The sequence below is a fragment of the Leopardus geoffroyi genome, chromosome C3 (genome assembly GCF_018350155.1).
Source record: "Leopardus geoffroyi isolate Oge1 chromosome C3, O.geoffroyi_Oge1_pat1.0, whole genome shotgun sequence".
In the NCBI taxonomy this organism is placed as follows: Eukaryota; Metazoa; Chordata; class Mammalia; order Carnivora; family Felidae; genus Leopardus; species Leopardus geoffroyi.
Genome location: NC_059338.1, coordinates 48,455,031 through 48,472,059, shown reverse-complemented (window position 1 = coordinate 48,472,059; position 17,029 = coordinate 48,455,031). Strand labels below are relative to the sequence as shown.

At 38.3% G+C, this 17,029-nt stretch overlaps 1 protein-coding gene across 3 annotated transcripts in view; it reads left to right on the top strand.

Moving 5' to 3' along the window:
* SOAT1 (sterol O-acyltransferase 1) overlaps positions 1-17,029 on the top strand; it is an 84,836-nt gene that overhangs the window by 56,945 nt on the left and 10,862 nt on the right. For all 3 annotated transcript variants that reach the window (XM_045452734.1, XM_045452735.1, XM_045452736.1), the window contains 11 exons: positions 3,493-3,641; positions 4,486-4,545; positions 7,385-7,492; positions 8,374-8,656; positions 9,377-9,455; positions 9,966-10,047; positions 10,326-10,371; positions 11,034-11,163; positions 13,685-13,782; positions 14,915-15,013; positions 16,799-16,934. In XM_045452734.1, coding sequence (XP_045308690.1) covers positions 3,493-3,641; positions 4,486-4,545; positions 7,385-7,492; positions 8,374-8,656; positions 9,377-9,455; positions 9,966-10,047; positions 10,326-10,371; positions 11,034-11,163; positions 13,685-13,782; positions 14,915-15,013; positions 16,799-16,934 — 1,270 coding nt within the window. The remainder of the gene's footprint in view (positions 1-3,492; positions 3,642-4,485; positions 4,546-7,384; positions 7,493-8,373; positions 8,657-9,376; positions 9,456-9,965; positions 10,048-10,325; positions 10,372-11,033; positions 11,164-13,684; positions 13,783-14,914; positions 15,014-16,798; positions 16,935-17,029) is intronic.

Sequence of the window (17,029 nt, the reverse complement as noted above, 5' to 3'; positions counted from 1 at the left end):
CCTGTCTCAGTTTGAAAGACCTTCATGTGCCTCAATTAGATACATTGATATTTTTAGGCTTACTTTTAAAGACTTAGTCAAGCTCTTAGTATAACACAACCTAGAAAAATGCTACTTGTGATATTTTAGGCTCAACCTAAACAGTTTAGTTAGGGGAATGAGCATTTATTTCTTGAAACAATTTTAAGACTTTTTCCTTTATGTGTATGAGTCCTACCAATTTAAAAATGCTCAGATTTACAATTTGAATACCTATAATAGGTGGCCCGTTATAACCTGAAGAGTATGTTTTTGGTTCATACTTTTTAAAAACTGTGGATATGTAAGTTTTAAGATGGTAAAAATAGTTTGAGAGCAAAATATATAACAATTTTATGTTACGAAAGTGTGTGTGTGTTACGGTTAGGTAAATATATAGTTGTGGAGGTAGTAACAAATATTATTGTATAAATGTTGATATCCTGTGGAAATGACATGACCTAAAATATAAACAGTGGGTCTTTGTGGGTGTAGGGGTGGCTTGAGAGGAAAAGGGACTTAAATTATATAATGATGCCATAATACTGACTTTTTACCTTTTGTTATTTTCCACATAAAAATTGGAAGAGAAATAGATTGTCATTTTTATCGTTTCTGTTATTTTGTTTTTATACATCTTTTGTAGAAGTTCGTTTAGTAGGGTATTACTTTGATATTTTGATTGATGCATAAAAGGATTAAATTTTTAAGAAGACCTAAATTAGCATGTTGCTTTTTCAATAGCCATTTCTGCATCTGCACCTTGGCTGTGGAAATCAGTTTTCTGTTTTTACTTCTGTGAACTCACTGAACATGGATTTCTTTTCTTTTCTTTTTCTTTTTAATAATTTATTGTCAAATTGGTTTCCATACAACACCCACTGCTCATCCCAACAGGTGCCCTCCTCAATGCCCATCACCTACTTTCCCCTCTCCCCCACCCCCCATCAACCCTCAGTTTGTTTTCAGTATTTAAGAGTCTCTTAGGGTTTGCCTCCTTCCCTCCCTATAACTTTTTTCCCCCCTCCCTTCCCCTCCCCCATGGTCTTGTGTTAAGTTTCTCAGGATCCTCATAGGAGTGAGAACGTACGGTATCTGTCTTTCTCTGCCTGACTTATTTCACTTAGCATAATACTCTCCAGTTCCATCCACATTGCTACAAATGGCCAGATTTCATTCTTTCTCGTTGCCAAATAGTATTCCATTGTATACATAAACCACAATTTCTTTATCCATTTGTCAGTTGATGGACATTTAGGCTCTTTCCATAATTTGGCTATTGTTGAGAGTGCTGCTGTAAACATTGGGGTACAAGTGCCCGTATGCATCAGTACTCCTGTATCCCTTGGGTAAATTCCTAGCAGTGCTATTGCTGGGTCATAGGGTAGGTCTATTTTTAATTTTTTGAGGAACCTCCACACTGTTTTCCACAGCGGCTGCACCAGTTTGCATTCCCACCAACAGTGCAAGAGGGTTCCCATTCTCCACATCCTCACCAGCATCTATAGTCTCCTGATTTGTTCGTTTTAGCCACTCTGACTGGCATGAGGCGATATCTCAGTGTGGTTTTGATTTGTATTTCCCTGATGAGGAGTGACGTTGAGCATCTTTTCATGTGCCTGTTGGCCATCTGGATGTCTTCTTTAGAGAAGTGCCTATTCATGTCTTCTGCCCATTTCTTCCCTGGATTATTTGTTTTTCAGGTGTGGAGTTTGGTGAGCTCTTCATAGATTTTGAATACTAGCCCTTTGTCTGATATGTCATTTGCAAATATCTTTTCCCATTCCATCGGTTGCCTTTTAGTTTTGTTGATTATTTCCTTTGCAGTGCAGAAGCTTTTTATCTTGATGAGGTCCCGGTTGTTCATTTTTGCTTTTAATTCCCTTGCATTTGGATATATGTCGAGTAAGAAATTGATGCGGCTGAGGTCCGAGAGGTTTTTTCCTGCTTTCTCCTCTAGGGTTTTGATGGTTTCCTGTCTCACATTTAGGTCTTTTCATCCATTTTGAGTTTATTTTTGTGCATGGTGTAAGAAAGTGGTCTAATTTCATTCTTCTGCATGTTGCAGTCCAGTTCTCCCAGCACCATTTGCTAAAGAGGCTGTCTTTTTTCCATTGGATATTCTTTCCTGCTTTGTCAAAGATTAGTTGGCCATACATTTGTGGGTCCAGTCCTGGAGTCTCTGTTCTATTCCATTGGTCTATGTGTTTTTGTGCCAATACCATGCTGTCTTGATGATTACAGCTTTGTAGTAGAGGCTAAAGTCTGGGATTGTGATGCCTCCCGCTTTGGTCTTCAATGTTACTTTGGCTATTCGGAGTCTTTTGTAGTTCCATACAAATTTTAGGATTGCTTGTTCTAGCTTCGAGAAGAATGCTGGTGTGATTTTGATTGGATTGCCCTGAATGTGTAGATTGCTTTGGGTAGCATTGACATTTTAACAATATTTATTCTTCCAATCCATAAGCACGGAATGTTTTTCCATTTCTTTGTACTTCTTTAATTTCCTTCTATAGTTTTCAGCATACAGATCTTTTACATCTTTGGTTAGGTTTATTCCTAGGTATTTTATGATTCTTGGTGCAGTTGTGAATGGGATCAGTTTCTTTGTCTTTCTGTTGCTTCATTATTGGTGTATAAAAATGCAACTGACTTCTGTACATTAATCTTGTATCCTGCAACTTTGCTGAATTCATGTATCAGTTCTAGCAGACTTTTGGTGGAGTCTGTCAGGTTTTCCATGTATAATATCATGTATGTCATCTGCAAAAAGTGAAAGCTTGACTTCATCTTTGCCAATTTTGATGCCTTTGATTTCCTTTTGTTGCCTGATTGCTGATGCTAGAACTTCCAACAGTATGTTCAACACCAGTGGTGAGAATGGACATCCCTGTCGTGTTCGTGATCTCAGGGGGAAAGCTCTCAGTTTTTCCCCATTGAGGATGGTATTAGCTGTGGGCTTTTCATGTATGGTTTTTATGATGTTTAAGTATGTTTCTTCTATCCCGACTTTCTTGAGGGTTCTTATTCAGAAAGGATGCTGTATTTTGTCAAATGCTTTTTCTGCATCTATTGACAGGATCATGTGGTTCTTATCCTTTCTTTTATTAATGTGATGTATCACATTAATTGATTTGTGAATATTGAACCAGCCCTGTAGTCCAGGAATGAATTCTATTTGATCATGGTGAATAATTCTTTTTATATGTTGTTGAATTTGATTTTCTAGTATCTTGTTGAGAATTTTTGCATCCATGTTCATCAGGGATATTGGCTTGTAGTTCTCTTTTTTTGCTGGGTCTCTGTCTGGTTTGGGAATCAGAGTAATGCTGGCTTCATAGAATGAGTCTGGAAACATGGATTTCTTTTGATCTAGCTCTGTTTAAGAGAATCCTTTGGAAAAATGTTAATAACCTGCAAGCATGTGCTAGTTCCTAATGTGTTTTTTTTTTTTTAATTTGTTTTAAAATTTAGGAATTGAAGCCATTTTTTATGAAGGAAGTTGGCAGTCACTTTGATGATTTTGTGAACAATCTCATTGAGAAATCAACATCATTAGACAGTGGTGGGTGTGCCATCACGAGCTTTTCTGTTCTTGAAGGAGATAAAAACCATAGAGCTAAGTAAGTATGAATATTAGTTTCTTTTAGTGCAAACATGTACTCTGATCATGCTCAGTAGTCAGAATATGGACTGCAGGAAAAATGCCTGGATTCACATGCTAATACCACTTTTTATTAGCTCTGTGTTGTCTTGGGCAAATGAACCACTTTAAGGGTGGGTTTCTTCATCTTAATATGAGGATTATAACAAACATGTACCTCATTTAAGACCATGCCTTTTTTTTTTTTTTTGAGGGAGAGAGGGCGCAAGTGAGCAAGGGGCAGAGAGAGAGAAGCTGGGCTCACCCAAAGTGGGGCTTCTGTTCTTTTGTTTTGTTTTTACCCAAAGTGGGGCTCATGCTCACCTGAAGTGGGGCCTGCGGTCGCCCAAAGTGGGGCTCAAAATCGCAGAATGTGAGATCATGACCGGAGCCAAAATCAAGAGTCAGATGCTTAGCCAATAAGCCACCCAGGTGCCCTGGCATCATGAATTTCAGTGCAGTTTCAGAGGACAGGCCAGTAACAGCGTGTGAACTGGAGCAGGGCTAGAGGCCTGTTAGGAGAAGAGAGTGGCCGTCTGTGTGATGGCAGGCATGCATTTCCATAGGGGCTGGGCTATGGAGAGCCTTCGAACCCTGCTCTAGTGACATCTCTTCTTTCCTAACCAGATAGGCCTGTATATAGCTCACAGCATTGTTCAACATTAAATGATACAACATGCATAAAACCCTTAACATGGTGCCTGGGTCATAGTGAGAAGCTGCTTTATTAATGTTATATGCTATAGTTTCTCTTATCTATAGGTTTACATTTCTTAAAATACTTGCTGTATTTATATTTTAATTTAATTTTTTGCTCTTTCCAGAGATCTCAGAGCACCTCCAGAACATGGAAAGATTTTTGTTGTAAGGCGGTCTCTCTTAGAGTGAGTATTTTTAGTTGCTTTTATTAAATTCTTAGTTTGAATTAAAAGTGTTCTGATTATTAAAATCACTGCTTAATCTACACATGTTTAGTGAGTTTGTTCTGTATTCATATAAATCATTGGTTTTGATACTTCTTGTACACTTGCTGTCTCTTTTCGTCCTCTGTGATCTTCTGGTTCTATGTCTAGTTTTAAAGGAGGAGTTAGCGGTAACAATGGTTAACTGTCCTCTGATAAATTCCTTGAAGTTGTGATGCAGAGAACCTATTACTGAAAAAGCTAGAACAAAAGTTTTCTGATTAGGTAAACCCCATTATGAGAGTTCTAGTGTTGCTGTCTTCTTAGTATATTATGTATATTTTTCATGTCTTTGGCTAGCCAGCCCAGAGACTTGATAGTTTTCTCAGATTTACTTAGTTTAGAATCCTGATTGTGTGAATTTTATGGAAAAAAAAAAAATCAAGCAATGTATATTAATCGTGGCGACCTCATTTGTGAACTGCAAATTAAAGTTGTACTTTGGGTAGGTAATGATTGTTTCTTTTATAGTATTCTCTGAGTAGATCATTTATTTATTTACTCAGTCATTTATTCATTAACAGACTACTATAATTTCACCTGCATTAGTACAGGTCATCTGAAATAGTTGGGCTGGTGAAAAATTACCTTGAGTGTCTTAATGTGCTATTTATTTATTTATTTATTTATTTATTTAAAATTTTTTAACGTTTTATTTATTTTTGAGACAGGGAGAGACAGAGCATGAACGGGTGAGGGTCAGAGAGAGAGGGAGACACAGAATCCGAAACAGGCTCCAGGCTCTGAGCTGTCAGCACAGAGCCCGACGCGGGGCTCGAACTCACGGACAGTGAGATCATGACCTGAGCCGAAGTCGGGACGCTTAACCGACTGAGCCACCCAGGTGCCCCTTAATGTGCTTTTTAAAACCAATACATCTTCAGGGTGCCTGTGGCTCAGTTGGTTAAAGCATCTGACTCTTGATTTCAGCTCAGGTTATGGTCTTGGAGTTGTGGGATTGAGCCCTGCATTGGCCTCCGAGCTGGGCGTGGAGCCTGCGTGAGATTCTCTCCCTCTCCCTCTGCCCCCCCTCCACATACACCACATCCCACACACGCACTCTCGCTCTCTCTCAAAACAGAAAAAAATAACCATCTTCTACTTACCAAAATTTGCTTTCTGTGAGCCAACTTGATCTGTATTACTTAATTTTGATGAGAAGAAAAGAGGGGTACAGAGGATCTGAAGCAGGCTCTGTGCTAACAGCAGAGAGAGCCCCATGCAGGGCTTGAGCTCACGAACTGTGACATCATGACCTGAGCCAAAGTCGGACACTTAACCAACTGAGCCATTTAGGCACCCCAAGAAGGCCAGTTTTCTGGACCTGTTATGTTATATAGAATACAGTTTCAGTGTTTGCCACACTGTTGTTTGAAGAAATTTATCTTTTAAAATCTGTGTCTGGGGGGAAATGCAGGCTTTTCACATAAAAGGGAAAATAAATGATTTTGAACATTGTAATGAAGGTTTTAATGATAGAATTGTGCTATATAAAAAAATAAAATTCAAGTATCCTATAATTATAAAACATTTTTCTTTAAGTTTATTTATTTTTGAGAGAGAGACAGAGTGTGAGTTGGGGAGGGGCAGAGAGAGAGAGGGAGACACAGAATCTGAAGCAGGCTCCAGGCTCTGAGCTGTCAGCACAGAGCCTGACGCGGGGCTTGAACTCACAGACTGTGAGATTATGACCTGAGCCGAGGTCGGATGCCCAACCGACTGAGCCACCCAGGTGCCCTTATAAAACATTTTTGTAACCAAGGAAATAAATATTTTATGGATCAGGTGGGTTTTTATTAGAATTTGAAGATTCCTAATCCAGGGCAATCTAAAATATCATCGAAAAGTTATTTAGATGATGAGCATACATCTTTGCAAAAACAAGGCTAAACAAACGTGTTTTAGTCAAATATAAAAAATACCTATTTAAGAAGGTGTCATCTAGAAAGTCATTGCTGTATTTTAAAAGTAGCCCTAATTAAATGAAAAGATCAATGAGGATAGAAAATAAAAGCATTTGTAAATGGTTAAGTTTATAGATATGTAGGGTAGTGGTTGATTATCATCGTTATAGAAATGCATACATATGAATTTTTTTTATGTTTTTTAAAAATGTTAGAGAGAGAGAGTGCAAGCAGGAAAGGGGCAGTGAGGGGGGGACAGAGGATCCAAAGCAGTCTCTGCATGACAGCAGTGAGCCCCATGTGGGGCTCAAACTCACAAATGGTGAGATCACAACCTGAGCCAAAGTTGGACGCTCAACAGACTGAGCCACTCAGGCTCCCCACATGTATGTGAATCTTAACATGTTGGAAATAGATAACACTTAATGTAAGTTAAGTGTAGGGAGTGGAATGTAAGAATAAGATTAAAAAAAAAAACTTGTAATCTTTGGAATAGCTTTTGTGTTTCCTGTTTTCATTGCCTTTTGCCTACTTACAAAACAGCCACTTCCGGCAGGTTTTCAAGAATGCCCATCATTTGTTTTAAATGTTTGATATCCATGCTATTTCTAGAAGGCAGTATCATTTTATTAGAAAGAACCTTATGCTAAGCTTTTACATTAAGTTTTTACCTTGGTCATGTCATTGACTATCTCTGCTTCAGATTTAATATTCTGTGATTACTACTGGAGATGTTTGCTCATGATTACTATTCAAGGGTAGATTAAACCCCTGCCGAACTGCCTTAAGTGTTTAATATGTGGTGTTTTAAAGTTAAATATAGATAATTAATTTATTGGTTTGAACTGCATTTACAGCGAGCTGTTTGAGGTGGACCACATCAGAACAATATATCACATGTTTATTGCCCTGCTCATTCTCTTTATCCTCAGCACACTCGTAGTAGATTACATTGATGAAGGAAGGTAAGGCAAGAAAATGAATGTTTGGCTAGTTCCTGCATGGGGTATTGGGAGCTTTTGTGACATTTAAATTTTGGTAAATTTTGGTGATTTGGTTAAGTTTGCTTCAGGAAATCCCAGAGCAGCTCACTGGAGGATGAGATTCCTCTCTCTCAAGAGCACAACTAAATGGAATATTGGAAGTTTCATTAGTTTTATTTTTCAAATGGTCTTTTTTAGTACATTTTAGCAGTTTCTAAATAATTTTCCTAAATGGGAAAATTGTGTATATACTGTTATCAATTTTCTGCTACGGTATGCATTTCAGGTTGTTACTAAAAATAAGTAGCTTATTGGAATTATGCTTGAAAAACATTTCTTTTTAATGTAAAAATGAAATTATAACTTTAAAAATGATAGGGTGGTAATCATACATTGAATTATGTGCATTATTAGAAAGTCACATTTTGACATAATGGTTTAAATAGTATATTAGTAGAGTTTTGAATTATTCCTATTCTTAAAAATCATCTTTTGGACGTAACAGTGATTGCTATTTCAATACTTTAGATATTAACTTTATAATATCTTAGAACTGAAAGTTTATGAATGTTAGAATCTAATCACAAGAAGTTTAAAGTTTTATTGTTTTAGGTTATCTTGGGTACCTTATGTTCAAAAACTATATTATATTAGGGCTTTTAGAAAATTTGTTGTTGGGATACATTGTGAAGCAGAGGCTTTGGAGCAGTTCTCTCTCTAGCACAGCTCTTACCTCCACAACTAGAGTAGATTAATGTTGTTGTGTTTCCTAAGGTTCAGAGTTTTAGGTCTGAAAGTTTGGGATTCTGTGAGTCAACGCACATTAAAAATTTCTGTTCTTTCTCTGTGCTTCTTCTCCCTAGGCTGGTGCTTGAGTTCAATCTCATGTCTTACGCTTTTGGCAAATTTCCTATTGCCATGTGGACGTGGTCGACCATGTTCTTGAGTACACTTTCAGTTCCCTATTTCCTCTTTCAACATTGGGCCAGAGGCTACAGCCAGAGTTCTCACCCAGTGGTCCATTGTCTCATCCATGGCTTCCTTTTCATGGTCTTCCTGATAGGAGTTCTAGGTTTGGTACCAACATATGTTGCGTTAGCTTACACGCTCCCACCAGCTTCCCGGAGTATTGTCATACTTGAACAGGTAAGGTTTTGAATGTTGCCCAGTGCAATGCAACTTAGTTATTTTAACTTAGTTAAAATAATACTGATGTTCTGTTATTTTTACTTGTATTAGTTGGATACATCTTTCTATTTGGTTCTTTGTGCTATTGTGTATAAAATTAAAGTGGTAAACTAGATCATCTCCTATCTTAAAATTCATACTAGTTTCAGTATCCTCTGATTCTTGGTAATTATATTGAACTGTGCTGGGTGAATTCAAATTTTGTTCTTGAACACGTGTAGAAATCATTTAAAGTGTAAAATATTTTTGTAATTAAAAACTCTACCTTTGAGGTGTCCGATTCATTGTTCTGTCATATAAACGGTTCCCATCTGAATAAGGGATTTATTTTGTTCATACACCCTTTAGAATTTTCTGACTTACATTGGCTGTCTGTAATGTTCTGTGTGACTAATGGGAAGGACTATTTCAGGAAACTTTGTTTGAATAGGTTTTTTGTTTCTTACCGTAATACGGTTGTAATAGATAATGCTGTTAGATGCAAAATAATTTGAGTAATAACATGTCCTTCCTTAGAGTTTGTTTTTCATTTGTTTTATTCCATAAAAGTGAACTTGAGTTGGTGTATGCAAAATTAGGAAGTTCTTTATATGGTTACAATCTAGTGATGTTCTGGGGTTGCTTATGGAGACAAGACGATGGTAGAAAATTCATCTTTTCCCCCCCCTCCTTTTGTAGATTCGTTTCATAATGAAGGCCTATTCATTTGTCAGAGAGAATGTGCCTCGGGTACTAAATTCAGCTAAGGAGAAATCAAGTATGTAATTTCATTAGGTCAAGGATTATTCAATAGAATATTTCAACCTTTGGTATTTAGTGGGATGGCTTATTACATTCTGTAGACGTTATGTTCGATTTCAGATATGTAGGATCCATACTGATTTGGAAGACTGTCTTACTGTTTCCTGATTGTTCCCGTTTTGCCTTCGTACCTACAATTGAAAAACATTGATCACCAGCCTCTTACACTTGGTCTTATTTTTATAGGATGTTAATAGACTCATTACACCCACGTGTGCTTCCCTTTGAATTGCTGCTTCAAACTCTAGAAGGTATTTCTAAGTCACAGGAATAACTTAGTTTAGACAGATCGGTAATACTGAATCCGTATAAGAATAAGAAGTCTTCATCTGGGGAGATCAGGAAGAAGTGACGTGGGCTAAGAGAAGTCATTTTATTCTTCCCTATTGTGTGCTTTCTTCTCCCTTTTAGTTTTGCCAGGAGAAGTTGAAGAGTGTCTGATCTAACCACAGTTTTCCTTTTCCAGAGACTGTTCCAGTACCCACAGTCAACCAGTATCTGTACTTCCTGTTTGCGCCTACCCTCATCTACCGTGACAACTATCCCAGGTAATGGTAGCGTGAGGTTCGAAGAGTGTTGAGCACCAGAAGTGTAGCCTGAGTGAGGTGGGATAGTAGGCAGGGGCCAGTTCATATAGGGTTATAAAGAGTATAGGATGAGTTTTAATTCTCATGCTGGCATGGGAAAGCCCTAAATGGTGATTCTGGCAATCTGATTCGATTGCAGTAATTCTGGACAGAATTATACAGGCATTTCCTATGCCAGAAATGATGTTCTGTGTTCATTAGCTTTCTTTAGAAAACTTACTTTGTTTCTTCCTTTTTAGGACTCCCACTGTAAGATGGGGTTATGTCGCTATGCAGTTTTTACAGGTGAATTTTTTCTTTAACCACTTAAGATTTGTTGATTGGTGGGAGATGGGGATTCAAATTTATAATACTAATTTAATGTATTGAAGCTGTTGGTAAATTCTTGTCATCTGGGGACTCTAGAACGCTTTTTGAAGTCTTTTAAAATGTTACCAGTACAGTAAATGGTATTTGTTTTGTCAACATCAAAAGTCATTTCTTTCAGTAAAAGAATTTATTTTAATTAAGTCATTTCATTTGGTAACTTTAGTAAGCCTTTACATTTATTTCTCCCTCCCCTTATGGTTTTTTATTTTGGGAAATATATGTGTGGGTATAGTTTGAATGGTAAGAATCATAAATCCCAGAAGTTTCCATTTTAAAATCTTGTCTCAACCAAATACCCATTTATGAAATAAGTTCCTCTGTTCTGGGTTTTATGTAACAGGATAAGCAGGTTCCAAGGGTTTGGTATGTCATTTGGTAAAGGCTTGAGAGAAGGTATGATAGAAACTAGGCTTGAGAAATATCTGTGAAGGATTGTAGGTTGGCAACTTTATGTAGTAGCACTAAATGGAACATAGATGGAAACATCAGTCTGAGGGTCACATTTCTCTTCTATTGAAGGAAAAAAATCCCCGTCTTTCCTTATCAAGCCATGATTAGTATGTCCTTTTATTTTCCAGGTTTTTGGTTGCCTTTTTTATGTATACTACATCTTTGAAAGGCTCTGCACCCCCTTGTTTCGGAATATCAAGCAGGAGCCCTTCAGCGCTCGCGTTCTGGTCCTATGTGTATTTAATTCCATCTTGCCAGGTAACATGGGTACTAGTTAATGTGCCTATTGATGCAGGAAAAAGAGGGCTATTGAATATGCACTTTTTTGATTTACCTGCTTTTTGCTATGAACTCATCTGTACATCTGTACCCATGTCACCCTCTTTCTGTCTCCTAAGTAAGTATACTTCCAGTTTCAGCCCAGTCTTCCCATTTGTCTTCTGACTTCCACTCAAGTTTTGCTTTCTGTGACTGTGGATAGTCCATATTTACACCTGATCTTCCCGTTCACTGTCTACTTTACTGTAATCTTCCTCCGACTCCATCCAGGCCGCAGACATGGCCTTTATTGAAATCACTGGTAACCTCCTGATTCTAAATCCGGTAGATGGTTTAGCCTTTATCCTGTTTCCTCTCCAGGAAGCATTTGTTGGATGCTGTTGACCACATTTGGAAACCTCTCGCCGCCTGTTCTTGTTCTCCTGTCTTTCTGGCCATACCTCTATCTCCTAACTTCATTCATTCCACTTAGTTCTTTTTTTAGAGATGTAGGAGTACCTATTATGTGCCAGGTGCTGTGGACCTAGTAGTGAACTGGACACACATACTCTACTCTCTGGAAGCTTGCATTTTAATTATATTTACAGTTTCCTTTACTTTCTTTCTTTTTTCTCTACCTCTTAAATGTTGGTTATGTCTTTTATTACCTTCCTTCTTCCTTTCCCTCTCCCATGCTCCTAGGTAACCCTTTATGATTGTCCCCCAAGATTTACTCCAATAAATTCTTTTATCTGTCCCTCTAATAGAATATGTATTAAATGCATATCTTCCTCACTAGGCTGCAAATTCCTTGAGATCAAGGATTGTGTCCTTGAGATCAAGGATTGGCCCGTCAGCCAATCACAGTCTTTCCGATATTGTCTAATACATAATAGATGCTCCATAAATATGTTTTGATATTTTTTTAATAAACAGGTGAATGAAAGGGGTAGGCATATAAATGGATATTTTACAATATAATGTATAATATATGTTACAACGTAATATATATTAACTGGGATGAACAAGGTGCTGATGAACTTCGCATCACATCAGACATGACATTTGATACTGAGTATTGAAAAACAGCTAGATGTTTGGCAGAGAACTGGTGGAAATGTGCTTTTAGGTGGTGGGATGGAAGCAGAGGCATACGGAGGATTTTAGGATGGCAGGAGTCCAGTCATGGACAATGTTTACAGCAGTGCGAGTAGAGTCAGATTGGTTAACTTGGTCACTTTGGACATTTTGCTGGATAACTCTGTTTAGGGAGGCTATCTTGTGTATTGTAGGATATTTAGCAGCATCCCCACCTCTCTAATTAGATACCAGTAGTACAGCCCATATCCCTTGAGTCGTGACAATGACATTGTCAGATGTTCTCTGAGGAGCAAAATCTCCCTCCGTTTTTGTTTTTGTTTTTTTTTATCTTTATTTATTTTTGAGAGAGACAGAGTGTGAGCAGGGGAGGAGTAGAAAGAGAGGGAGATACAGAATCCAAAGCACGCTCCAGGCTTTGAGCTGTCAGCACAGAGCCCGATGCAGGGCTCGAACTCATGAACCGTGAGATCATGACCTGAGCTGAAGTCGGATGCTCAACCCACTGAGCTACCCAGGTGCCCCAAAATCTCCCACAGTTTTAAGCAGTTGGTTTAGAGGAATGCATGAGGGCCAGATTTTAAAAGGCCTTGGGTACCAAGTTAAGCCGTACATCTAGGCATTTCTTTTTTTCTTTTAAAATTTTTTTAATTTTTATTTTTGAGAGAGAGAGAGAGAGAGAGTATGTGTGAGCAGGAGAGGGGCAGAGAGAGAGGGAGACACAGAGTCTGAAGCAGGTTTCATCTAGGCATTTCTATTAAAAACAGGCTGGGTCATGGGGTACCTGGGTGGCTCAGTTGGTGAAGTGTCTGACATTGGCTCATGTCATGATCTCATGGTTTGTGTGAGTTTGAGCCTCGCATCAGGCTCTGCACTGACAGTGTGGAGCCTGCTTGGGATTCTCTCTCTCTCCCCGTCCTCCCCCTCCCCCTCCCCCACTAGCATTCCTTCTCTCTCAAATCAGATAAACTTAACAAATGACCTAGCCTGTTTTTTTTTTTTCTTTTTATCTTGAAACCCGCTTGGAAGGTAATTATTGCTTTCTAAAATTAAAATCACTTTCAAAAGAACATTCTGTCATCACTTGAATGGGTAAGCTGGAACAGTAACTTTTATTTTACAGAAAATTACGACTAAGCAAATGGTGACATAAAATTAATTGTTGGGGGGTGCCATGGTGGGTCAGTCCATTAAGCGTCCGACTTTGGCTCAGGTCATGATCCTGTGGTTCGTGAGTTTGAGCCCCACGTTGGACTCTGCTGTGAACGTGGAGTCTGCTTCAGATCCTCTGTCCCCCCCTCTCTCTGCCCCTCTCTCATTTGTGCATGCACTCTTTCAAAAATAAATAAACATTAAAAAAAATTAACTGCTAGGTATATGAACTATTTGGAAAGACTCTTAATATTGTTCATCTTATTTTTAGGTGTGCTGATACTGTTCCTTACGTTTTTTGCCTTTTTGCACTGCTGGCTCAATGCCTTTGCTGAGATGTTATGCTTCGGTGACAGGATGTTTTATAGGGTAATGTATACTTGCACTTCTCTTTCTTTTCCCATTTTTCTTAAGTACTTCCATCTTCATTGTTAAGTATTTGAACATTGTTGGCTACTAGCTTTTTAACATAAACGTTGTGAAATTTTTTTTCCATAAGTTTACCAACATTAAGTCCGAAATTCTGATACTGATGCAGTTAGCACAGCCTCACAGCCACATCTTCTACCTCTAATATCTGTTCCCTTAATAAAGTATAAAGTTCCTGCTGGTACCTGTGTGGGTGATGAAGTGGGAAAGCAAGTGTCCAGAGGGCATCATGAGACTTTGCTGATCCTTCATCCGAAATTGGCTCTCTGGTGCCGTAGGAGCGATCTTCTTAGCAAATTGTGTAGGATTGTGTAATAGTTCATAAAGGAAATCACTTTTCCCTCCTTTATTTTGAAAGGCCTCAATTATGCTTAAGATAGTATTCTTATACTTGCAAAGTTGGAATTAAGCTTCATACAGGAGCGGGGTTGCTCACAGTGTTCCGTGACCCTGCCTAAAGCCCTCTGGAGTTTTGTTTCTTCGTGGTTCATCTGGCAACACCCAAAGCCTTGCACTCCTTTCTGAAAGAAACTGGGAGTGTGGGTTGTAAATTGTAGCTTTCTGATTCCATTGGTTTGATCTGAAAGTAGGGAGCAAGATATGTATGAAGGCGCACCGGGACTTGCAGGTAACCATTGTCTCGCTCCCTTGTGCAACATAAATTTTGTCACTTGTGGTACCAGTGGATGTTTCTTCAGGTTTGCACACTAAGTCTACATGACCTTAGAATTCTCTCCTTGTGTTTTAGCAAGGTAAGGGGATTTGCTATTTAGGTGAACCTTAGGTTTAATAATTCTGTATGTTCTGTATCTTCCATCGTAACTTCTTTAATAATGAGACAAAATGAGCTTAGGGACTTTAGAACCAGAATTCATGTCTTATTGAACACTAATAACCAAAATGCCTTTTAAGTTTTTTCTGACATCAGCGTATGGACTAACAAATTATAACACACTGGATATTATGTTGTGTGCGTGTGCTCTTTAGGAACGTTCAGGGTGTTTTACTTTGGTTCTCTGTGTACGTGTGTGTGTGTGTATGTAGTTCTGAACCTTTGCTTTTTTTCCCTCAGGATTGGTGGAACTCTACATCATACTCTAACTATTACAGGACCTGGAATGTGGTAGTTCATGACTGGCTATATTACTATGCTTACAAGGACTTTCTTTGGGTAAGCAGCAAGATTTAGTTCATGTTCAAAAAATGGAGATTCTTTTCCAGAAGGTATTAGTATTGTGCCGCTGGAAGAAGTTATACTTAGTTGTCTTCAGTTTGCTCTGGGCCATTTAGGTCTATATGTCCAAGAAACCTTATGCTTTGAACACTACTCCTTAGGGACTAGTATGTACAATTACTAGATCTAATACCATGGTTTTGCTTTGGATTTTAGTTTACATGGTTACAGTAAGAACGCATGGAGGATTTTGGAGACGTTGAAATCATCTACCAGTAATGGATCATTTCTTTGAATCTGATTGCCAACAAATAATCTAGCTTCTTGGTTTTTGTTTTTGTTTTTGTTTCTTTGCGAAAAAAGGGAAACATTTATGTTTGGTGTATCTCCAGTTGGTGATATGTGTCTTTGAGACCTTCTTTAGAATGGAATCTATTTTTTTTTTTTTTAAATTTTTTTTTTTTTCAACGTTTATTTATTTTTGGGACAGAGTGAGACAGAGCATGAACGGGGGAGGGGCAGAGAGAGAGGGAGACACAGAATCAGAAACAGGCTCCAGGCTCTGAGCCATCAGCCCAGAGCCCGACGCGGGGCTCGAACTCACAGACCGCGAGATCGTGACCTGGCTGAAGTCGGACGCTTAACCGACTGCGCCACCCAGGCGCCCCTAGAATGGAATCTATTTAGACTGATGAAGTGTAATCTTGAATCTCGTGATTGATTAATGCTGGTATCTCTGGATTGCAGATTTTAGTTGTTAAGTAAGTGACTGTTGGGTTAAGCAATAGCATGATGTGCAAATAGCGCTATAGTCGAGTGTTCTTTCATTTGTAAATATAGTTTCACTTATGGACAAGGCATGTCGCTTCCTTCCAAATAAATCATAATTTAGTTACCTGTGAAAATGTGGAGGATGCCTGTCCTATCTATCGTACAGTGTTACTCTAAAGGTTGAGATTGGATGTGATGTGTCCATCTATATATGAAAACTGTGGTCTGTGGTAGTGAATTGCAAATAGTAGTTACAAATAAGTTTTTGAAAATATGCCCAGATCCTTTGACATTAATGGCTTTGACAATGCCTCATTTTACTAAAATAAGGATTCTTAAGCATTAGATGTTTTTTGTAATTATTTCACTACATTTCATTTAATCCAAAGAGTAGATCAGAAAAATCAAATACAAACATAATTAAATAGGTGCCTTTAGCATGTGATAATTTTTAAAAAAAATTTTTTTTTTCAACGTTTATTTATTTTTGGGACAGAGAGAGACAGAGCATGAACGGGGGAGGGGCAGAGAGAGAGGGAGACACAGAATCGGAAACAGGCTCCAGGCTCTGAGCCATCAGCCCAGAGCCTGACGCGGGGCTCGAACTCACGGACCACGAGATCGTGACCTGGCTGAAGTCGGACGCTTAACCGACTGCGCCACCCAGGCGCCCCAGCATGTGATAATTTTAAGTCTTATATACAGCTAACTCTTGAACAACACAAGGGTTAAGAGTGCAGACCCTCCCACACAGTCAAAAATTCGCATATAATTTTTTGAGTCCTCCGAAACTTAACTACTAATCACCTACTATTGGCTGGAAGCCTTACTGATAACAAATAGTTGGTTAACACATGTTTTGCATGTTATACGTATTATTACATACTATATTCTTAAATAAAGTAGGCTAGAGAAAAGAAAATGTTATAAGAAAATCAAGGGTCAGCTGTATATAGTTCATGCTTATTACTTTTTAAAAAATGACTTTTTCCTATTTTCCTTTTATCCTAGTTTTTCACGAAGAGATTCAAATGGGCTGCCATGTTAGCTGTCTTTGCTGTGTCTGCTGTAGTGCATGAATATGCCTTGGCTGTTTGCTTGAACTTTTTCTATCCAGTGCTTTTCGTGCTCTTCATGTTCTTTGGAAGTAAGTATCTTGGCACGCTGTGAGTACCGAGTATCAAGGTAAAAGAGAAATTGAGAAAATACAAGGCAGCATAGAGGCAAGGAGTTAAGATGGTG